At 46.7% G+C, this 23,981-nt stretch overlaps 1 protein-coding gene across 1 annotated transcript in view; it reads left to right on the top strand.

Annotated features, from left to right (window-relative positions):
* Positions 1–11,175: 11,175 nt before the first annotated feature.
* Positions 11,176–23,981, top strand: part of LOC140454559 (MAP/microtubule affinity-regulating kinase 4-like) — a 118,398-nt gene continuing 105,592 nt past the window's right edge. Inside the window, exon 1 of the mRNA XM_072549396.1 lies at positions 11,176–11,954. Coding sequence (XP_072405497.1) covers positions 11,904–11,954 — 51 coding nt within the window. The 5' untranslated portion in view covers positions 11,176–11,903. The remainder of the gene's footprint in view (positions 11,955–23,981) is intronic.

The raw sequence follows: 23,981 nt of genomic DNA, 5'->3' as shown, positions 1-23,981 counted from the left end.
TCGTTCCCCTCTCACCCTAAAGCTATGCCCTCTAGTTCTGGACTCTCTCACCCCAGTCTCTTCACCCTATCCATGCACCTCATGACTTTATAAACCTCTGCAAAATCACCCCTCAGCCTCCGACGCTCCAGGGAAAACAGCCACAGCCTGTTCAGTCTCTCCCTATAGCTCCAATCCTAATAACATCTTTGGAAATCTTTTCAGCACCCTTTCAGGTTTCACAACATCTTTCCCTAATGTTATGAAGATGTGGGTGGACTGTACCTTTAAGAGAGTGAAAGCTAGCAGTGACAGCACCAAGTGAGACACAATGTAACATGTGCTCCAGCTACTGGGGTAGCTGGTTGCCTGGAAATGACAAAACAGTGCGAATTTGGCCAAACAATTTAAATTATACCCCGAAAAATACCAAATTTGAAATCAGTTTGAATTCAGTATATTAACAATCTTAAAAAGTCAATGACACAATCCGATGCTTTGGGGGTATAAGACTGGGGGAAATTGAACAGTTGGGAGGAGAACCGCCAAGCCAATGACACCTGTCCACTGCCCCGAAAATAGCTCTCTTAAAGGTACCTTAATCGATCAGGAACCTGGGAAGCAGACTTCCCAAGAAGAAGACAGGAATGCTACCAAGATGCTGCCTGGACCAGAGGGCTTGCCTTACGAAGAAAGGTTGAATAAGCCCGGACTCTTCTCTCTGGAGAGAAGGAGGAAGAGAGGGGACCTGATCGAGGTGTACAAGATAATGAAAGGAATAGATAGAGTCAATAGCCAGGGACTTTTCCCCAGGGCAGGATTGACCAGTACAAGGAGTCATGGTTTGAAGATATTAGGGGGAAGGTATAGAGGAGATGTCAGAGGTAGGTCCTTTACACAGAGAGTTGTGAATGCATGGAGTGCGTTGCCAGCTGTGATGGTGGAAGCAGAGTCATTGGGGATATTTAAGTGACTGCTGGACATGCACATGGATAACAGTGAGTTGAGGTGTGCGTAGGTTAAGTTACTATATTTTACATTACAACATTGTGGGCCAAAGGGCCTGTTCTGTGCTGTACTTTTCTATGTTCTATGTATGTAATTCAGAGAAACCAGAAAGCAGCCTGTTTTGAGATAAGAAGTGTTGTTCTGTAAATCGTAATTGGGAGTTTTTTTCAGACTATTATTATAGAAGGGAAGGTAAAAGATAGGTCAGAGGAAGGAGTTGTAAATAGTTGTTAATTAATTATTCATTGTTATACTTTAAGACATAAAGTTATTAATTTTTACTTTAACTAGTTCTTGGCCTATCCAAATTTTACAGATTACTGCACAGGATAAATCTTTTCTGTGTTGCTGGTTTTAAGTTAAGCAGGAGAGCTTACCCCATGTCGGAACAGTTTGGGGGCTCGTCCGGGATTTGAACTGGTTTAGACAGGTTTGATTAGATTTGGGGGTACGAAAATTCCCAGTAGATTGCAGGTTAGTCAAAAGTGGATACTGCAGATGCTAGAGATTAGAGTCAAGATTAGAGTGATGCTGGAAAAGCACAGCAGGTCAGGCAGCATCCGAGGAGCAGGAAAATCGACGTTTCGGGCAAAAGCCCTTCATCAGGAATAGCAGGTTAGTGCCCTAAATCTTTAAATAAAATGTAGGTGCAGCAATTTGTTTACTTTCAGTGACTTGTGGTTAATTAAATTAAAAGTGAGAGAAATGGCTCTTAAAATTGCTAAAGAGGCTCTGGGATTTGAAGACTAGTCTCAAATTTGCCAAGAAAGTTTAGTAGGAAAGAAAAAGGCCATAATTTTAGAATTAGGAAAGAAGTTAGATTTGGGTTTAACCAAGGACAAAAGTAAAGCTGAAATTGTAAAGGGATTACTCAAACACTTAGGTGTGTCAGAGAAACAGACAAGTGCAGTAGAAGTTGAAAAACTTAAATCATAATTGAGGAAAGTGGAGTTAGAAGGTAAACAAAAAGAGAGAGAGAGGAAAAGGGAGAGAGAGAAGGTTCTTGGCTGAGGAAAGAGAGAGAGAGAAGAAACAGAGAGAGAAAGAGAAAGAGAATTTGAACTTGAGAAGTTGCGAGTTAGTCTGCAAAGTTAACAGGATGGAAGTTAAAAAATATATATAATATATGTCAAAACTCTGCCACATTTTGATGAGGAAGATGTTGAAGCCTTCTTCATTTCATTTGAAAAATTGGCGAGGCAGATGGAATGGTCTGAGAATTTATGGGTAATGCTAGTTCAAACTAAACTGGTCGGAGGAGCTAGTGAGGTTTTTGCCACGCTGTCAGATGAGGGGTCAAGAGATTATGAAGAGGTTAAACCGTCTAATTTAAGTGCTTATGAGTCGGTGCCAGAAGCATACAGGCAGCGGTAGAGAATCACAAAGAAGGAACCAGGTCAGACGGATGTTGATTTCGAAAGAATTAAACACAGTCATTTGATCGATTGGTGCGTGCTTTGAAAATAGATAAGACATTTGAGGCTCGAAGAGAGACTATTCTGCTGGAGGAGTTTAAAACCTCACTTCCAGAGATGGTAAGAATTCACGCGGAGGAACAGAAAGCTCAGGAAGTGAGAAGGGCAGCAGAATTAGCAGATGAATTACATGTTGGTGCATAAGACAAACTTCCGGCTAGAATTTCATCCTGTGAGGGATAGAAGTGGGGAGAAGGGGAGATCCTACACTACTGAACCAAGAGTAGAGAACACTGGTAAGATTTAACCACAGGATAAAGAAGCCCAAGAGGGTGGGAAGGAGGTGCAAGGCCTCAAATGTTTCCACTGGGGTAAAGTGGGCCATGTAAGGACACAGTGCTGGTCGTTAAAGAAAGGATTGTGGGAAAATATATGGTAAAAGAAGCTAAACCAGTGGCATCAGGGAAGGGAGTAAAGGAGACCCTCAAGAAGAGCTGAGGAGCTGCAGGAGAATGCACAGTCTCGGCAGGGGCTGGGTATGGGGTTAGTATCTGACCCCTACAAAGAATTTGCCTCTGTGGGTAAAACTTACTCAGAAAGAACAGGGGAGAAGGATAACAAGTTATAATTTTGACAGATACAGGATCTAACCAGTCACTGATAGTAGGGGATGAGTGAGTATGCACTCTTTCTGATCTGTCACCCGAGAGTGTGGTAATTTGTGGGATAATGGTCAGAAATTTAACATTCCCTTATGCAAGATCAGGTTGGAGTGACAACTTAAGACTGGGGAAGTTACAGTGGGAGTGATTGACAGAGTGTCAGTTCCAGGAATTATTCTTGGGAATGATTCGGCAGGGTCCAAGATGGCAGTGAGTGGCACCCAATTGTTGTGGAGAAGCCCAAGGAAGACCAAACAAAACTGGGGAGATAAAACAGAAATATCCTGGTATTTTCCCAGACTGTGTGGTAACCAGATTCCATTATCATAAGTCACAGCACAAAGCAAAAAGTAAAGAGAAAGATGAAGGGATTGAGGTTCAGTTAGCGGACATCCTGTTTGACGTAATGGTGCAGGAAAAACCTGAACAGACAGAGGTGTTTAGTCCTAAAAGGCTAAGAGACTTGCAACAGAAAGACAAGACGATGAGACATATATATATATGGATGTGTACTCCGAAAAGGAGGCAGAGAATATTCTGGAGGGCTAGTATCTGACAGATAGTATCCTAAGACAGAAATGGAGACCACGGCAGGTTAGTGCAGAGGGGAAATAGGCCGAAGTGCACTAATTGTGTTGCAGGTAGCATACAGACAGGAAGTGTTACGAGTAACACATGAACTACCTGTAGGAGGTCACCTAGGGGTATGATAGACTCAGGCTAAGGTACAAAAACATTTTGATTGGCCTGGAATGCACAAGGATGTGGCTAACTTTTACCATAAGTGTCCTACATGCCAAATGATGGGTAAGCCACAGGTGCTAATAAAACCAACACTTTTGTTGCCAGTTCCCTCATTTGAAGAACCTTTCACGCGGGTTATAATTGATTGTGTAGGTCCCCTCATGAGAACTAAAAGTGGGAACCAGTATACGTTAACCATAATGGATGTGTCTCCCAGATTTCTGAAGGCAATTCCATTACAGAGTACCAAGGCAAAAAGGATAGTCAAGGAGTTGGTAGCTTTCTTCACACACTGTAGACTACCCAGAGAGATTCAGTCAGACCAAGAGTCACATTTTACTGCTAGGCTGGTTAAGGAGGTTATGGTTAGCTTAGACATAAAGCACTTTAAGTCCAGTGTGTATCATCCTGAATCCCAGGGAGCTTTAGAAAGGTGGCATCAGACTTTGAGGACTACGTTGAGAGCGTACTCTCAGGATTACCCAAATTATTGGGATAAAGGTATCCCATTCATATTGTTTGCCATTAGAGATGTCCCAAATGAATCTATTCAGTTTACTGCCTTTGAGTTAATGTTCGGGCATGAAGTGAGAGACCCTTTGAAATTAATTAAAAGAAAATTGACAGGACCAAAGTCAGAGATCTCGCACGTAGATTATGTATCAGAGGTGAGGGACAAACTAAATTGAGTGGGTGGGTTAGCTAAACAGCAGCTAAAAAGGGAACAGTGTAAAATGGAACAGGTGACAGATAAAATCTCTGAGACTCGGACGTTTTCCTGTGTGGATGACGTGTTCATACTGTTACCGGTTTAACCAGCCATGGTTTAGTGATCCCTATCAAATTGACAAAAAGTTGAGTCAGGTGAACTATCGAGTAAAGATGCCAGATAGGAAAAAAAGGTATTGGGTATGTCGTGTGAACATGCTGAAACCGTACTACACTAGAGAGAAAGAACTGGAGAAACAGACGTTAGTTACTGCCCCGCAGAGTGAGGAATCCAATTCAGATGGAGTGGATTTTGAGGTGTCTCAAAATAGGTTAGAAAATAAGTTCTTGAGGAGTGGGATAGGTTAGTAAGCTATCTGTCTCAGCAGCATAGAATGCAGTTGAAAGGTTTGTTACTGTAGTACAAGGACATATGTAGGAATCAGATGGGGAGAATTAATACTATTGTACATGAAGTAGACGTCAGGAATACTGCTCCGATAAAACAATACCCCTATCGGCTTAATCCTTTCAAAGCCAGACATGTCCAGATGGAGGTGGAGGTCATGCTCGACGAGAACATTATCGAACCAAGCCAGAGTGAGTGGAGTTTGCCGATCGTCTTAGTTCCCAAACCAGACGGGACTCAACGATTCTGCGTGGATTATCGGAAGGTCAATGTCGTTAGAAAATCAGACTCATATCCAATTCCTAGATTGGAGGACTGTATCGAGAAAGTCAGACAAGCAAGGTACAACACCAAGTTGGACTTAATACGTGGTTACTGGCAGGTACCTTTATCAGAGTTGGCAAAAGATATTTCTGCATTTGTAACCCCAAATGGGCTGTATCAGTTTAAACGGACGCCCTTTGGAATGAAGAACACACCCACCGCATTCCAAAGACTCATGAGCAGAGTTGTGGTTGGACTAACAAACTGTGCAGTCTATTTGGACAATGTAGAGATCTTTAGTAAGTCTTGGAAAGATCACATTGTACAGTTGGCAGAGCTCTTTGAAGGACTACAAGACACAAAACTGGTGGTAAACATTAATAAAACAGAATTCGCAAAAGCAGAGGTGACATCAATGGGACATAATGTCGGTCATGGAAGGTTGACCCCACAGAACGCAAAGACAAAGGCCATCGAGGAATTTTCACAACCAACCTCAAAGAAAGAGGTGCTTCGATTCTTCGGACTCAGCGGATTCTATCGGAAGTTTGTTCTAAACCTCAGCAGTGTAGTGGCACTGTTAACCAACTTGCTGAGGAAGAACACAAAGTTTCAGTGGACAGAACTATGCCAAGAGGCATTCGACTATTTGAAATCAATATTAACCACCAAACCAATTTTAGCTACACCAAACTTTTCAAAACCTTTTAAAGTCGCCCTTGATGCTAATGACAATGGGGTTGGAGCTGTACTCCCACAGGAAAATGAGGATGGGATTGACCTGCCCGTTGGTTTCTTTTCAAAGAAGATCAACATCCACCAGAGAAAACACTCCACAATCGAAAAGGAACTATTGGGTTTGGTACTGGCCTCATAATATGTTAATGCATATGTCACGAACGGTCTGTTGGAGATGGTAGTACAAGGACAAGGACAAGGATTGTGTACACTGACCACAATCTGCTTACATTCTTAGAACTTGTTAAAGTTACGAAAATGAGACTATTTCATTGGACTCTTATGTTGTAGACTTTAAATTTTAAAATCGTACATGTTGTGTGCCGTAAGAATGTATTCGCAGATTTAACTGATAGCGTTGAGATGAGATTTGTTTTTATTTAATGTTTTATATATACAGGTATAGGGGAAGAAGTTAAGATGAACTTATATTAAAGTTATCTGTATGTTAGGGTAATGTGTTTAAAAAGTGGAGAAAAAAAATGAAACCGTCTTTTCATTATGATGGCTCAATTTATCTTAAGGGGGGAGGTGTTATGAAAATGTGCGTGAACTGTACCTTTAAGAGAGTTAAAAGCTAGCAGTGACAGCACCAAGTCATAGAGTCATAGAGATGTACAGCATGGAAGCAGACCCTTCGGTCCAACCCGTCCATGCCAACCAGATATCCCAACCCAATCTAGTCTCACCTGCCAGCACCCGGCCCATATCCCTCCAAACCCTTCCTATTCATATACCCATCCTCTTAAATGTTACAATTGTACCAACCTCCACCACTTCCTCTGGTAGCTCATTCCATACACGTACCACCCTCTGTGTGAAAAAGTTGCTCCTTAGGTCTCTTTTATATCTTTCCCCTCTCATCCTAAACCTATGCCCTCTAGTTCTGGACTCCCCACCCCAGGGAAAGACTTTGCCTATTTACCCTATCCATGCCCCTCATGATTTTATAAACCTCTATAAGGTCACCCCTCAGCCTCCGACGCTCCAGGGAAAACAGCCCCAGCCTGTTCAGCCTCTCCCTGTAGCTCAAATCCTCCAATCCTAGCAATATCCTTATAAATATTTTCTGAACCCTTTCAAGTTTCAAATCATTCTGATAGGAAGGAGACCAGAATTGCACGCAATATTTCAAAAGTGGCCTAACCAATGTCTTGTACAGCCACAACATGACCTCCCAACTCCTGTACTCAATACTCTGACCAATAAAGGAAAGCATACCAAATGCCTTCTTCACTATCCTATCTACCTGTGACTCCACTTTCAAGGAGCTATGAACCTGCACTCCAAGGTCTCTTTGTTCAGCAACACTCCCTAGGACCTTACCATTAAGTGTATATGTCCTGCTAAGATTTGCTTTCCCAAAATGCAGCATCTCGCATTTATCTGAATTAAACTCCATCTGCCACTTCTCAGCCCATTAACCCAATCTGGTCCAGATCCTGTTGTAATCTGAGGTAACCCTCTTCGCTGTCCACTACACCTCCAGTTTTGGTGTCATCTACAAACTTACTAACTGTACCTCTTATGCACGCATCCAAATCATTTATGTTAATGACGAAAAGTAGAGGGCCCAGCACCGATCCTTGTGGCACTCCACTGGTCACAGGCCTCCAGTCTGAAAAACAACCCTCCACCACCACCCTCTGTCTTCTACCTTTGAGCCAGTTCTGTATCCAAATGGCTGGTTTTCCCTGTATTTCATGAGATCTAACCTTGCTAATTGGCACGGTGGCTCAGTGGTTAGCACTGCTGCCTCACAGTGCCAGAGACCCGTGTTCAATTCCCGCCTTAGGCAACTGTCTGTGTGGAGTTTGCACATTCTCCCTGTGTCGATGTGGGTTTCCCCCAGGTGCTCCGGTTTCCTCCCACAGTCCAAAAATGTGCAGGTCAGGTGAATTGGCCACGCTAAATTGCCCGTAGTGTTAGGTGTAGGGGAATGGGTCTGGGTGGGTTGCTCTTTGGAGGGTCGGTGTGGACTTGTTGGGCCGAAGGGCCTGTTTCCACGCTGTAAGTAATCTAATCTAATCTAAATATTCCAACAGTGTTCTCAATAAGACACAACGTAACATGTGCTCCAGCTATTGGGGTAGCTGGTTATCTGGAAATGATAAAACAGATGTGAATTAGGCCAATCAGTTTAAATTATACCCTGAAAAATACCAAATTCCAATCAAGTTTCAATTCCAATTGAGTATATTGACAACCTTAAAAGCCAATGACACAATCCGATGCTTTCGGGGTATAAGATTGGGGAAAATTGAACAGTTGGGAGGAGAACTGGCAAGCCAATGACATCTGTATACTACCCAGAAAAGAACTCTCTTAGAAGGTACCTGAATCAATCAGGAACCTTGAGAAGTAGACTTCCCAAGAATACACGAATTCAGAGAAACCTGAAAGCAGCCTGGTTTTGAGATAAGAAGTGTTGCTCTGTAAATCTTAATTGGAAGTTTTATTGAACTAGTATTATAGAAGGGAAGGTAAAAGATAGATCAGAGGAAGGAGTTGTAAATAGTTGTTAGTTAATTATTCTCTGTTATTCTTTAAGAAATAAAGTTGTTAATTTTTACTTTAACTAGTTCTTGGCCTATTGAATTTTTACAGATTACTGCACGGGATAAACCTTTCCTGTGTTGCTGGTTTTAGATTAAGCAGGAGGGTTTACCCCATGTCGGAACAGTAATTTGTGTAATCTCTCCTCATAACTTAACCCCTGCATTCCAGGTATCATTCTTACACGTAACAGTGGAAATAGTTTATCTTTATCAACCTTATCAATTCTGCTAATATCGTGAAAACTTCCATCAAATCACCTCGTTTTAAACATAGCACAATACAGGCCCTTTGGCCCTCGATGTTGTGCTGGCCTTTTATCCTACTCGTTTTGGAATCAGAGAATCCCTACAGTGTGGAAACAAGCCCTTCAGCCCAATAAGTCCACACCGACCCTCCAAAGAGTAACTCACCCTGACCCATTCCCTTACCCTATTATCCTACATTTACCTCCGACTAATGCGCCTAACCTACACATCCCTGAGCACTATGGGCAACTTTCCATGGCCAATCCACCCTGACCTGCACATCTTTGGACTGTGGGAGGAAACCGGAGCACCCGGAGGAAACCCACGCAGACACAAGGAGAATGTACAAACCCCACACAGACAGTCACCTGAGGCTGGAATCGAACCCGGATCCCTGGTGCTGGGAGGCAGCAGTGCTAATCACTGAGCCACTATGCCTCCAAGAGACAAATTTGTTCATCAGAAGAAATTCACATATTTATATATTTTTCTCCCCTCCTTTATTCTCGAACAGGTGGCATAAGAGCGTTGGCATTGCTAACTGCCCCTTGTGAAAGTGGTGGTGAGCTGCCAGTGTGGTGTAGGAATCAGAGACAATGATTTGAAGATGCCGGTGTTGGACTGGGGTGTACAAAGTTAAAAATCACACAATACCAGGTTATAGTCTAACAGGAATAATTGGAGACACTAGCTTTTGGAGCGCTGCCCCTTTACCCTCCAAATCACCTGATGAAGGAACGCCGCTCCGAAAGCTAGTGCCTCCAATTAAACCTGTTGGACTATAACCTGGTGTTGTGTGATTTGTAACTAGAGACAATGACCACATTGAGTGGGATAGTAGACTGGTAGAGCTGAACGGCCTAGTCCTGCCTCTATTTCCCCGTCCCCCTGTTGTTCCTCTTGGTCAGAACAGAAGGTTAGAAAACTACAAGCCCCAGGATGCACCTTGGCACTTCCAGTTTTGCCAAAGAGGTGGAGCCTGAGGGGTTGCTCACTGTATTCTGGGAGGTGTAGTTTCTTCCAAGGCCTCAACCGAGCCTGGGATTTGGGCTAGGGCACACCAAACATACAAAACAAACACAACGTTTTCAGGCAGCTGCTGCTCAGTCACAGCTCCAGGGCAGTGACACACACACACACACACACACACCTCCCTTGGACAGTAACGGATCCAGCTGAGGGTGTGAACACTTATTGCACAATAAACACATTCAGGCCTTTGTTCAGAGTTTGCAGCTAAAACCCAACAAAAGCCAAGCTTTGTAAGGAATTTCCCTCTCTCGCCAGTTTACTCAACACGTTCCTTATTTTAACAGAATAAACCTGACCAAAATTTAATGCCTTTCAAACATCCCCCACCTCTACAATGGTGCCTGACTGTAATCCCCTCCTGTCCTTAACAAATATTTGTGTCTGTGTCTGTGTCTGTGAGCGTCTCTGTCTTTCTCTTTCTATTTTTCTGTGTGTGTCTGCTTCGCTCTCTGTCCCTCTCTGTTTCTGTGTTTCTCCATCTCTTACCCTGTGTCTCTCTTTCGCTCCCCCCCCCTTCCTGTGTCTTTATCTCACTGTCTCTCTTTCTCTCCTTCTCTGTTTTTCTGTCTTTTTTCCCATTTCTCTGTTTCTCTCCCCCCTTCCTTTGTTTTTCTCCATATGTGTGTGTCTCTGTTTTTGTTCTTTGTTTATGTGTTTTCCTCTTTTTCTCTCTCTCTCTGTATGTCTCTCTCTCTCTCTCCCTGTGTGTGCGCGCATTTCCCTCTCTCTCCCTGTCACGTTGTCTCCTTGTCTGTCTTTCTCTTCACCAACCCCCTGTATTTCTTTCTCTCTCTGTCTTTCTCTCCTGATCTCTCTTTTTTCAGACTCTCTCTTTCTCTCCCCCTCTCTTATTCTTCCTCTCTCTTTCCTTCTCTCCCCGTCTTTCTCTCTCTCCACCCCCACCTTGTTCTTCCTCTCTCTCTCTCCCAGTCCTTTTATTCTCTCTCTCCCCCCTCTTATTCTTCCTCTTTCTTTCTCTCCCTGTCCCTTTATTCTCTCTCTCTCCCCTCTTGTTCTTCCTCTTTCTCTCCCTGTCCCTTTATTCTCTCTCTCTCTCTCTCTCTCTCCCCCTCTTGTTCTTCCTCTTTCTTTCTCTCCCTGTCCCTTTATTCTCTCTCTCTCTTGTTCTTCCTCTTTCTTTCTCTCCCAGTCCCTTTATTCTCTCTCTCTCTCTTTCCCTCTTGTTCTTCCTCTTTCTTTCTCTCCCTTTCCCTTTATTCTCTCTCCCCCCCTCTTGTTCTTCCTCTTTCTTTCTCTCCCTGTCCCTTTATTCTCTCTCTTTCTCTCCCTCTCTTGTTCTTCCTCTTTCTTTCTCTCCCTGTCCCTTTATTCTCTCTCTTTCTCTTTCCCTCTCTTGTTCTTCCTCTTTCTTTCTCTCCCTGTCCCTTTATTCTCTCTCTTTCTCTTTCCCTCTCTTGTTCTTCCTCTTTCTTTCTCTCCCTGTCCCTTTATTCTCTCTCTCCCTCTCGTTCTCCCTCTCCCTCCCTGTCTCTCTCTCTCTCTCTCTCTCTCTGTGTCTCTCTTCCCCTTTAAAAGTCTAGTCCCTTTAATTTCGCTGTCAGTCTGATCTCGTTCGTCTTTCGGACGTGTTTCCTGTGTTGTTGGGGTGGGTTCGCCTGTTCCAATCTCTCTCTCTCTCTCTCTGTATCCACCCCAATGTCTCCCTGACTTCCCTCCCCACCGGATCGTTGGAGGTTTATCTTTGACCGACCCAGAGGGGAAGGGAATTGGACGGTGGGGAGGGAGGGAGGGAAAGATGGAATGGGAAGATCCCACACAGTGTTGATGCTCCCGGACTGCCCCTGGAATTGACGCCAGCCTTGTCCCTTCCACTGGGCGGGCAGGGATGCCCAGGAAGGGGCTATTCATTGCCATAGCGCCGGCTCCCTCCGCTCTGAATCCTCGGGAGCTCCCCTCTGCGAACAAGGGCAGAGGGCACTGAAGAGAAAGGGAGGAGGAGGAGGAGGGAGAAAAAAGGGGATCGGAAGGCATTGTTTTATTTTAATTCAAATAAGATCTGCCAGAGCAGGAGAGAGGAATAACTGAACACACCCCTCCATCCCCTTGTGCAAATCCACTCGAAGGAATATTGATGTATTTTCTGCCTCTGGGAAGGGGGCATTGAACTGACGAAGGAACCATGTCCTCGAGATTAACACTCCCCTCTCCAAATGAACGCAGTTTGGAACATGTGAGTATAACTGAAGGGAGATGTGGGCTTGGTAAAATCTCCCTAATTTGCCATGCTTTCGGTCAATGGCAACGCTTCCTATTTCTGCTGGTTGTGTGTCGAGAGAAAATTCCATTGCAGTGTGTACACCACGTACTGCAATCATTTAAACAAACTATATTCAGATAGATGAGGGGGGGGGATTGATACATAATATTTATATTATCTTCCCTGATGTGCATGTTCCATTTATGAAATACAATATACCTTGAATCTATATCATGCCTAGCTTCTATCTTAATTAAAATGTTATTTCTCAGGCCATTTCTTGAGAAATATGATGTATAATTATGCAGCATGCTGTAATTGTGTAAGCTGTATCTTAGGTATATTTTAATTATGTACTGTAAATATGTCCTTTTGTGTACCTTTAATTGTATATGTGATTATCTTAATTCAATATATTAATGTTTTATGTAACTGCCTTCATTTCCATCGGTGACTGAGTCTCAGTAAAGGCAGGTTCTGTCCTTCTGGAGTAGGTGGCTGTCTGCAGGAATGTATTTTTTTGATTTTGGTGGTGGGGAGTGGGGGGCTTGCAATCTGTGACTCCCGTGTGTCACTTAAGACCATCAGACGTAGCAGTGGAAGTAAGACCATTCAGCCCTTTGGGTCCACTCTGCCATTTCATCATGGCTGATGGGCAGCGGTCACTTGTGGTCTGTGCATGTGTGTCTCGGCGTCTGTCTCTCTGTGTGTAGGGGTTGGAGGTATTCCCTTTTGTCACCTAAAGACCAAGGAAGAGACAAAAGAAAGGCTTGCATTCACATAGCGCCTCCTTATCCCGGAGTGCTTCAGGGCCGACGCCATCCTTCTGAGGTGCAGTTCCGCTTGTAAGCGCACAGCAAGCTCCCACAACTGGCATCTGGGTCATTTTCCTTAAAGGCGCTCCAAAAGGATGGGAACATGCATAGGGTTTAGAGAGAGATGGGCCAGGTGCTGGCAAATGGGACTCAGATTAGGTTGGGATATCTGGTCGGCTTGGACGGGTTGGGCTGAAGGGTCTGTTTTCATTCTGTACATCCCAATGACTCTGTACTGTTGGTTTTCTTGGTGTGGGTCACTACGGGATCTTTTTTGGGTTCACCGTTTAGTGAGGGAGTGTGGGGGCGCAGACCAGGCCTGGGTTTAACATTTTGTTCAGTCAGTCTGCTGCAGTGGAGTGCCCTCCCTCTGTGATCGACTGGCCACATGGACCTGGACTTCACGGCCCGAGGCAAAGAGCAATGTAGGTCAACAAGGGATGTTGGGGACATGGGTGCTCTCCATCATCTCGACCTGTTGGATTTGGGAGGACACAGCTTGGATCTCTCATTGGCTGGAAGGAATCTGGGTACAGCCAATTAAAATAGGAGTAGGTCATTTAGCCTCAAAGGCCTGCTCTCCCACTCAATTGGATTATGGCTGATCATCCGAATCTGTCCCTGGTTCCTGCTTTATCCCCCATGCCCTTTGCCCTTTGATCTTTGTTCCTCACTCTGCCCTTGCTCTCAATCCTAATCCTCAGTCACTGGTTCCATTTCCTACCTTCAACAGTAAAAGATTCCTTAACTTTCTGTCATCCTTGCCAGCCACCATCCCCCTCCCTTTTTTATTCTCCACCCCCACCCCCACAACAATCCCTACATTTCTTTTCTTCATCTTCACCTTTCTGGTTGATGGCTCCTTCAGCATATCTATCTCTTTTCGCTCGAATTCCGCTCCCCCCCCACCCCGGTGCCCCAATTACGAGCAGCAGGGGGAAGGTGTGGAGCTGGTCGATGAGAATGTTAAATGTAGCTGGGAGCGCGGGGCTGTGGAGGTGATGCTGTGTTCCCTCTGCAAGTCCTGACGTGAAACACAGAAAGTAGGGGCGGGCCATTCGGCCCTTCGGGTCTGCTCCGCCGTTCAATAGGATCGTGGGCTAATCTTCCAAGTCAGTCCCCTGTTCCCACATTCACTCCCTTAGACCCTTTAATCCTGAGAATATGAGTTCGGAGGGATTTGGGCCAAATGCTGGCAAATGGGACTAGATTACTGGACGAGTTGGACCGAGGGGTCTGTTTCTGTGCTGTACATCTCTATGACTCTATAACGGTATGTAATGTTTTGAAAATACTCAATGTTTTGCACTCAACTGCTTTCTGTGACAGAGAATTCCACAGGCTCCCCCCACGTTCCCCACCCCCCCCAACCGGGTGGAGAAATTTCTCCCCATCTCAGTCCTTACCCTTACAGGGTGAACCCCCTCAATTTTTAGATTAGATTAGATTACTTACAGTGTGGAAACAGGCCCTTCGGCCCAACAAGTCCACACCGCCCCGCCGAAGCGTAACCCACCCATACCCCTACATCTACATCTACATCTACCCCTTACCTAACACTATGGGCAATTTAGCACGGCCAATTCACCTGACCGGCACATCTTTGGACTGTGGGAGGAAACCGGAGCACCCGGAGGAAACCCACGCAGACACGGGGAGAACGTGCAAACTCCACACAGTCAGTCGCCTGAGGCGGGAATTGAACCCGGGTCTCTGGCGCTGTGAGGCAGCAGTGCTAACCACTGTGCCACCGTGCCGCCCCTAGTCTCCCTAGTCATCAGGAACATCCTTCCTGTCGAGAATGTGTTGCTGGAAAAGCACAGCAGGTCAGGCAGCATCCGAGGAGCAGGAGAATCGACGTTTTGCGCAAAAGCCATTCATCAGAATTCCTGATGAAGGGTTCTGGCCCGAAACGTCGATTCTCCTCGGATGCTGCCTGACCTGCTGTGCTTTTCCAGCACCACATTCTCGACTCTGATCTCACTTTCTCCTAACCTCCTTCCTGTGTTTACCCTGCCTAGGGTCCTGTACGAATCTTGTAGGTTTCAATGAGATTTCTACTTCATTCTTCTAAACCTCAGTGAGTAGAGTTCTGACCAATCCAGTCTCTCTTCATACATTAGCCCTGCTACTCCCAGGAACCACTAAACGTTCACTGCACTCCCTCAATCTCCAGAACATCCTTCCTCCGATAATTGGACCACAAAGCAGTTGTAATGACGTACACATTTTATATTTGCATCTGTGAGTGATGATCATAGAATCCCCACAGTGTGGAAACAGACCCTTCGGCCTAGCAAGTCCACGCCAACCCTCTGAAGGGTAACCCACCCAGACCCATTCCCCTACATTTACCCCTGACTGATGCACTTAATCTACAGATCACCGAACACTATAGGCAGTTTCCCACAGCCAATCCACCCTGACCTGCACATCTTTGGACTGTGGGAGGAAACCCACGCGGACACAGGGAGAATGTGCAAACTCCACACAGGCAGTCGCCCGAGGGTGGAATCGAACCTGGGTCCCTGGCAATGCGGTGATGTTCAGTTCAACCCATCACTGAGTGGGGACCTTTCCCACTCTTACCACCCCCTGTTGGTGTGTGGTGGAAGGATATTACTTGTTGCCGTTGAGCTGGGTGGCTCACTTGGCCATTTCAGAGGAAGTTGACAGTCGGCCACCACCATGGGGGCATGGGGTCACGTCATACAGTCATCGAGGTGTACAGCTCGGAAATAGACATGTTTCAAAAACCCGTCTGGTTCACTAATGCCTTTTAGGGAAGGAAATTGCTTCCCTTACCCTACACATTTCAGTCTCCTTCCTATCAGAAGGACGTGGTGAAACTTGAAAGGGCTTAGAAAAGATTCACCAGGATGTTGCCAGGGTTGGGGGGTTTGAGCTACAGGGAGAGGCTGAACAGGCTGGGGCTGTTTTCCCCTGGAGCATTGGAGGTTGAGGGGTGACTTTATAGAGGTTTATAAAACCATGAGGGGCATGGATAGGGGGAATAGACAAAGTCTCTTCCTGTGTGTAGGTTTGCTCACTGAGCTGGAAGGTTCATTTCCAGACGTTTCGTCACCCTACTAGGTAACATCTTCAGTGGACCTCTGGGCGAAGGTCTTTTCTGTGGGGTGGGGGGAGTCCAGAACTAGAGGGCATACCGTCCATGCCGACCCGATATCCCAACCCAATTTAGTCCCACCTGCCAGCACCCGCCCCATATCCCTCCAAACCCTTCCTGTTCATATACCCATCCAGATGCCTTTTAAATGTTGTAATTGTATCAGCCTCCACCACTTCCTCTGGCAGCCCATTCCTCACACGCACCACCCTCTGTGTGAAAAAGGTGCCCCTTCGGTCTCTTTTATATCTTTCCCCTCTCACCCTAAACTGGATTTGAGCTACAGGGAGAGGCTGAACAGGCTGGGGTTGTTTTCCCTGGAGTGCCGGAGGCTGAAGGGTGACATTATAGAGGTTTATAAAACCATGAGGGGCATGGATAGGATAAGTAGTCAAAGTCTTTTCCCTGGGGTGGGGGAGTCCAGAACTAGAGGGCATAGGTTTAGGGTGAGAGGGGAAAGATATAAAAGAGACCTAAGGGGCGACTTTTTCACACAGAGGGTGGTACGTGTATGGAATGAGCTGCCAGAGGAAGTGGTGGAGGCTGGTACAATTACAGCATTTAAAAGGCATCTGGATGGGTATATGAACAGGAAGGGTTTGGAGGGATATGGGGCGGGTGCTGGCAGGTGGGACTAAATTGGGTTGGGATATCTGGTCGGGTTGGACCGAAGGGTCTGATTCCATGCTGTACATCTCTGACTCTATGCCCTCTAGTTCTGGACTCCCCCCACCCCCACAGAAAAGACCTTTGCCCAGAGGCCCACTGAAGATGTTACCTAGTAGGGTGACGAAACGTCTGGAAATGAACCTTCCAGCTCAGTGAGCAAACCTACACCCAGGAAAAGACTTTGCCTATTTATCCTATCCATGCCCCTCATAATTTTGTAAACCTCTATAAGGTCACCCCTCAACCTCCAACGCTCCAGGGAAGACAGGCCCAGCCTGTTCAGCCTCTCCCTGTAGCTCAAACCCTTCAACCCTGGCAACATCCTTGGAAATCTTTTCTAAGCCCTTTCAAGTTTCACCACGTCCTTCTGATAGGAAGGAGACAGAAATGTGTAGGGTAAGGGAAGCAATTTCCTTCCCTAAAAGGCATTAGTGAACCAGACGGGTTTTTGAAACATGAGAAGCTGGTTGTGGTCACTGTGACTGAGGTAGCTTGATAGATTTACATTTAAGTCCTGCTAGCTCTCACAATAGGATTGGAACTTGGAACCACAAAGCATTAGTCTGCACTTGACATTCTTGCCCAGAGAGTGGGAGAATGTTGATGCACTTCGATAACAAGGATGCAACTATGTATGTGTTCAGGAGTGAGATTTGGAGACAATATTTGTTAAAGCTGACATTGGGCACGGTTCTGCCAATCAGAATTGTTTCACATTAATTTGATGACCTGTGGTACTATACAAGTGATCATGTGGTTTTGAATGTGTAGAGGGAGCTTTACTCTATTGATTACTGTGCTGTCCCTGTCCTGGGAGTGTTTGATGGGGGACAGTGTAGAGGGAGCTTTACTCCGTATCTAACCCCGTGCTGTCCCTGTCCTGGGAGTGTTTGATGGGGGACAGTGTAGAGGGAGCTTTACTCCGTATCTAATCCCGTGCTGTCCCTGCCCTGGAAGTGTTTGATGGGGGACAGTGTACAGGGAGCTTTACTCTGTATCTAACCCCGTGCTGTCCCTGTCCTGGGAGTGTTTGATGGGGGACAGTGTAGAGGAAGCTTTACTCCGTATCTAACCCCGTGCTGTCCCTGTCCTGGGGGTGTTTGATGGCGACAGTGTAGAGGGAGCTTTACTCTGTATCTAACCCCATGCTGTCCCTGTCCTGGGAGTGTTTGATGGGGACAGTGTAGAGGGAGCTTTACTTTCCGGTTAAAACAGTAGAGCTATTTTTTTTATATAACCCTGTGGTGTACCTGTCCGATCTGAAGTCCCTTCACCTGACGAAGGGGCAATGTTCCAAAAGCTTGTGATTTCAAATAAACCTGTTGGATTATAATCTGGTGTCAGATGACTTCTGACCTTGTCCACCGCAGTCTAACACCGGCACCTCCACGTCATGGCTACCTGTCCTAGGACTGTCTTAGGCAGACAGTGTTGAGAGAATTTTACTTTCAGGTTTAAGAGTAGAGGAAGCTTTACTCTGTATCTAACCCCGTGCTGTCCCTGTCCTGGGAGTGATTGATGGGGGACAGTGTAGAGGGAGCTTTACTCCGTATCTAACCCCGTGCTGTCCCTGTCCTGGGAGTGATTGATGGGGACAGTGTAGAGGGAGCTTTGCTGTTTATGTAACCCTGTGCTGTATGAAATGTGTTGAGTATTCAGATTACTGGGGTTGTGCAGTGTGTTGGGTTGGGTTGTGTGGCGTGAATAATTGGTTCTGAAGGTGATCCATGCCCCATGGCAGAGAGAGAGAGACGTGCCAAACCCATTCTCTAAACACTGGACTGGCCCTGTAGTTCACATTTAATATAAACCTTGGCACAAAGTCACCGTTCAGTGAAAAGAACAACTTCCTCTTATTTCCACGAACGTCTTTAATTAGTCATTATAAAAACATTGGAGATGGGCTGGACAGGTGAAGGGTTGAGGGAGGCTGTTATATAAGAGTCCTCGAGTACTGTAGTGTAGAAACAGGCCCAAACTGGTCCATGCCCACCCTGGTACCCACTCGGCTAGTTCAGTTGTCCGCATTTGGTCCCTATCCCTCTAAACCCTTCCCATCCATGTACCCATCCAAATGCTTTTAAAACATAATTGTACCTGCCTCAACGTTGACTTCTCCATCTCTAGATGCTCAGAGAAAGTGAGGACGGCAGATGCTGGAGATCAGAGTCGAGAGTGTGGTGCTGGAAAAGCACAGCAGGTCAGGCAGCATCCGAGGAGCAGGAGAATCAAGATATTGGGCATAAGCTCTGGTCCTGGCAACATTCCTGATGAAGGGCTCCTGCTCCTCAGATGCTGCCTGACCTGCTGTGCTTTTCCAGCACCACACTTCTCCCCCTCCTGACGCTGCCTGCCTTGCTGTGTTCTCCCAGCCTCCTGCCTGTCCATCCTGATGCTGCCTGCCTTGCTGTGTTCCCCCAGACTCCTGCCTGTCCATCCTGATGCTGCCTGCCTTGCTGTGTTCCCCCAGACTCCTGCCTGTCCCTCCTGATGCTGCCTGCCTTGCTGTGTTCTCCCAGCCTCCTGCCTGTCCCTCCTGATGCTGCCTGCCTTGCTGTGTTCCCCCAGACTCCTGCCTGTCCATCCTGATGCTGCCTGCCTTGCTGTGTTCTCCCAGCCTCCTGCCTGAACCTCCTGATGCTGCCTGCCTTGCTGTGTTCCCCCAGACTCCTGCCTGTCCATCCTGATGCTGCCTGCCTTGCTGTGTTCTCCCAGCCTCCTGCCTGTCCCTCCTGATGCTGCCTGCCTTGCTGTGTTCTCCCAGCCTCCTGCCTGTCCCTCCTGATGCTGCCTGCCTTGCTGTGTTCTCCCAGGCTCCTGCCTGGCTACCTTGGATTCCAGCATCTGCAGTTTTTTTTTTGTCTCAACCATTTTCTCTGGCAGCCCATTCCATGCCCGCACCACCCTCTGGGTGAAGAAGTTGCCCCTCAGGTCCTTCCTAACTCTTCCCCCTCTCACCTCAAACCTATTCCCTCTAGTTTTCAATTCCCCATTCCTGGGAAAAGACCACATGCCTTCATCCTAGCTATGACCCTCATGGTTTTATGCACCTCAATACGGTCACCCCTCTCTCCTACGTTCCAAGGAATAAAGTCCCATCCCGGCCAACCTCTCCCTCTATAATTCAGGCCTACTCGTCCTGGCAATATTCCCGTAAATCTTCTTTGCACTCTTTCCTGTTTAACTATGTCTTTCCTATAACAGGGTGACCAAAACTGTACACGATACTCCAAGTGTGGCCTCACCAATGACATGTACAACTGTAACATAATGTCCCAACTCCTACACTCAATGCCCTAACCAATGAAGGCCAGCATGCTAAATTAGTATTGAGAGTCAAGAGTTGGTCAGTTATGTAAAGAGTAGCCTTTCTGTCTTCTGATTGGCTGTGTATACTAATGACAGGCTAGGTCAACCAGTGGAAGGAATGTGGCTCCTGCAGTTAGGATAGAGAGAGCCTGTTCCCCCAGCATCCTCACCAATATCCTACATCACCAAAATGGGGAGAGATTACCGAACTGTGTGTGGTGCAGAGGGATCTGGGTGTCCTGGAACATGCAGTCATAGAGATGTACAGCACGGAAACAGACACTTCGGTCCAACCCGTCCTTGCCGACCAGATATCCCAACCCAATCTAGTCCCACCTGCCAGCACCTGGCCCATATCCCTCCAAACCCTTCCTATTCATACACCCATCCAAATGCCTCTTAAATGTTGCAATTGTATCAGCCTCCACCACTTAGAACATTACAGCGCAGTACAGGCCCTTCGGCCCTCGATGTTGCACCGACCTGTCATACCAATCTGAAGCCCATCTAACCACTTCCTCTGGCAGCTCATTCCATACACGTACCACCCTCTGTGTGAAAAAGTTGCCCCTTAGGTCTCTTTTATACCTTTCCCCTCTTCCCCCTAAACCTATGAGTTAGTTTTGAGGTTCAGTGATGATTAAGGTGGAGGGGGTGGTGAATGGAATCTTTATGTATTGCCTGGGGAATGGAATGGAAAAATAGAGGCATTTTGCTACAGTTACACAGACTCAATGAGAGTTGTGTGCACGGTTCACCTTTACTTCTTTGAGAAGTGATAGAATTGCATCAGAAAGTTGATATCACTCTTTTCAGGGATAGAGGGGGCTTTTAATGGGGAGAGGTTAGACCACAGGAATACAATGGGGCCATTAAGCCCATCGAGTCCACTGCTCCATTCTATCATGGCTGGTATGTTTCTCAACTCCATTCTCCTGCTTTCTCCCCTTATCAGTCACTGACCTATCTATCCCTGTCCTATAAACACTCAGTGATTTGCCCTCCACAGCCCTCTGTGGCAATGAGTTCCCCGGATTCCCCACCCTCTGGCTGAAGAAATTCCTCCTCATCTCTGTTTTAAAGTGTCATCCCTTCACTCTGAGGCCGTGCCCTCGGGTCCTAGTCCCTCCTACTCATGGAACTACCTTCTCCTCAGCTTTGAACCCACCTCCTCTCACTCTATATCTATGAGCTCTTATTCAAGATTGAGTTCCCCCTCATTGTGGGACAACATCTCTTCACTTTAATAGTCCAATTCTTTTTCCACGTCCACTGTATCCAGGCCTCTCAGTATTCTGTAATTTTCAATCAGATTTGTCCTTCTAAACTCTACGGAGTACAGACCCTGAGTCCTCAAACGCTCCTCAAATGACATGCCCTTCATCCGTGGGGATCGGACAAAGTTAAAAATCACACAACCCCAGGTTATATTCCAGCAGGTTTATTTGGAAGCACTAGCTTTCCATAAGACCATATCCATGGGGATTCTTCTTGTGAGCCTCCTCTGGACGTCGCCCCTCCCCCCACCAAGGCCAGCACATCCTTCCTTAACTGTTAATCCAGAGACCCAGGTAATGTCCTCGAGACCCAGGTTCGAATCCCACCAGGACAGACGGTGGAATTTGAATTCAACAAAAATCTGGGATGATGACCATGAATCCAATGTCAATCGTCAGAAAACCCATCCAATTCACTAATGTCCTTTAGGGAAGGAAACTGCCATCCTTACCTGGTCTGGCCTGCATGTGGTTCCAGGCCTAGCTGGTGGTACCCTCATCCTGATGCCCTCATCCAATAATGCCAGGGTTGGAGGATTTGAGCTACAAGGTGAGGCTGAACAGGCTGGAGCTGTTTTTTCCTGGAGCATTTGAGGCCGAGGGGTGACCTTATAGAAGTTATAAAATCAAGAGGGGCATTGATAGCGTAAAGAGACAAGACCTTTTCCCTGGCGTGGGGGAGTCCAGAACTAGAGGGCATAGGTTTTGGGTGAGGGGGAAAGATATAAAAGAGACCTAAGGGGCAACGTTTTCACGCAGAGGGTGGTACGTGTATGGAATGAGCTGCCAGAGGATGCGGTGGAGGCTGGTACAATTGCAACATTGGGATGGGTATATGGATAGGAAGGGTTTAGAGGGATACGGGCCAAGTGCTTGCGAATGGGATTAATTAGGTTAGGATAATTGGTCGGTGTGGATGAGTTGGGCCAAATGGTCTCTTTCCGTGTTGTATGTCTCTATGACTCTCTCTGACTAAAACGGGGCTTGTCACACCTCATTAGTATTGAGGAGAAAGAGGGGGTGATCTGGTTCGAACACCACACTATGAGAAGCTTTCAGTGGATTGAAGATGTTTTGTGTGTTTGTAGAAGAGAATGAGACCCACACAGTTGAAGAGTAAGTTGTTGTCTATTTGAGACAGTGGTGAGAGGGGATTTGTTTCCTGTCAGTGGAATTCTCACCCAGGAAAGCTGTGAAGGTAGAATGATCAATATCTGGTTGTAAGCTTGCTCGTTGAGCTGGAAGGTTTGTTTTCAGACGTTTCGTCACCATGCTCGGTAACATCGTCAGTGAGCCTCCGGTGAAGTGCTGGTGTTCTGTCCCACTTGCTGTTTGTGTGTCTCGGTCTGTTATGGTGGGTGATATCATTTCCAGTTCTGTTTCTGAGAGGTTGGTAAATGGGGTCCAAATTGATGTGTTTGTTGATGGAGTTCCGGTTTGAATGCCAAGCCTCTAGGAATTCCCGCGCGTGTCTCTGTTTAGCCTGTCCCAGGATGGGTGTATTGTCCCAGTCAGACTGGTGTCCCTCTTCGTCTGTGTGTGTAAGGATACTAGTGATAGTTGGTCATGTCCTTTGATCAATATTCTTCCCAAATACATCCTCATGAGACCTTGGGATCAAAGGTCATTGGGGAAGGTGGGATTCAAAGCATCTGTTGATTGGCATGATCTTAGTGAATGGTGGAACAGCCGCGAGGGGGCCAAATGGTCTCCTTCTCTGCCCCTTTTTATGTGTGTGTGTGTGTGCGCACGCGCTCCAAGGCTGGATTGGTTGACCCCGGGGCTTGAGGTTCCTGGTGTAGGCACTGGAAAGCCGAGACCCTGACTGGTCAGCCATGATCTGATGGAGGTATGGATCAATTCAAGGTTAGAAACAAAAAGTTACTGCAGGTGCTAGAATCCAAGGTAGACAGGCAGGAGGCTGGAAGAACACAGCAAGCCGGGCAGCATCAAGAGGTGAAGAAGTCAATGTTTTGGTCGCGCTCTCGCGCGCGCTCTCTCTCTCTCTCTCTCTCTCTCTCTCTCTCTCTCTCTCTCTCTCTCTCTCTCTCACTGTGCATTGTGACAATGGGTGCAGTCTTCCAGAGGTGATGTGAAAGCCGAATAAATGGTTTAAAATTAAGGAAGTGAAGGTTATGTCCCCCTCCCAGACAGTGTCCTAGTTCTGTCCAACCCCTGTCCTCAACTCTATGAAACAGTATTCTCTGAATAGTTTCGCTGAGGGTCTATCGAGGTAGATCTTGTCTGCTTCCAACACCAGCCCCTGCTACACCCACCCAGCTCACACTGTGTTTCCATCTGTTGCCTGGAGCTCACAGCCCTCACTCGGCACATTGCGGGTTGGAGTCCTAGCCTAGAACCTACAATCCAGAACTCGAAGAGCTCCGACTGAAACATCAGCGCCGAGGGAGTGCTGCACTGCCGGAGGCAACAAATTCTGCTCCACCGAGACACACCAAAGGCGAGAAGACATTCTCTCCCAGGTGCCCCTGCCGCCATTTGTACTTTTCTAATCGCCCCCTCTTCAAAGGTTTCTGCTTCTCTAGAGCACGTGGGGGTCTTGAACCTGGGTGTCCTGGGCCAGAGTAGGGACATTACCCACCAGCACCCCAACCTAAAAAGCGCTTCTCTGCTCGCTTATTTGATTGTGACCTGTGGGAGCTTGCTGTGCTTAAATTTGCTACTGTTTTCTTCCCACGGTACTCTATTCCGCCCCCCCCCCCCCCCCACCTCATGCCACTGCCCATCCTGAGTTGGAAAAATCCAAAGTTTCCTTCAGTGTCACTGGATCAGAATCCTGGAA

Source organism: Chiloscyllium punctatum, chromosome 29, assembly GCF_047496795.1.
Source record: "Chiloscyllium punctatum isolate Juve2018m chromosome 29, sChiPun1.3, whole genome shotgun sequence".
Lineage (NCBI taxonomy): Eukaryota > Metazoa > Chordata > Chondrichthyes > Orectolobiformes > Hemiscylliidae > Chiloscyllium > Chiloscyllium punctatum.
This window is presented reverse-complemented; position numbering and strand designations above follow the sequence as displayed.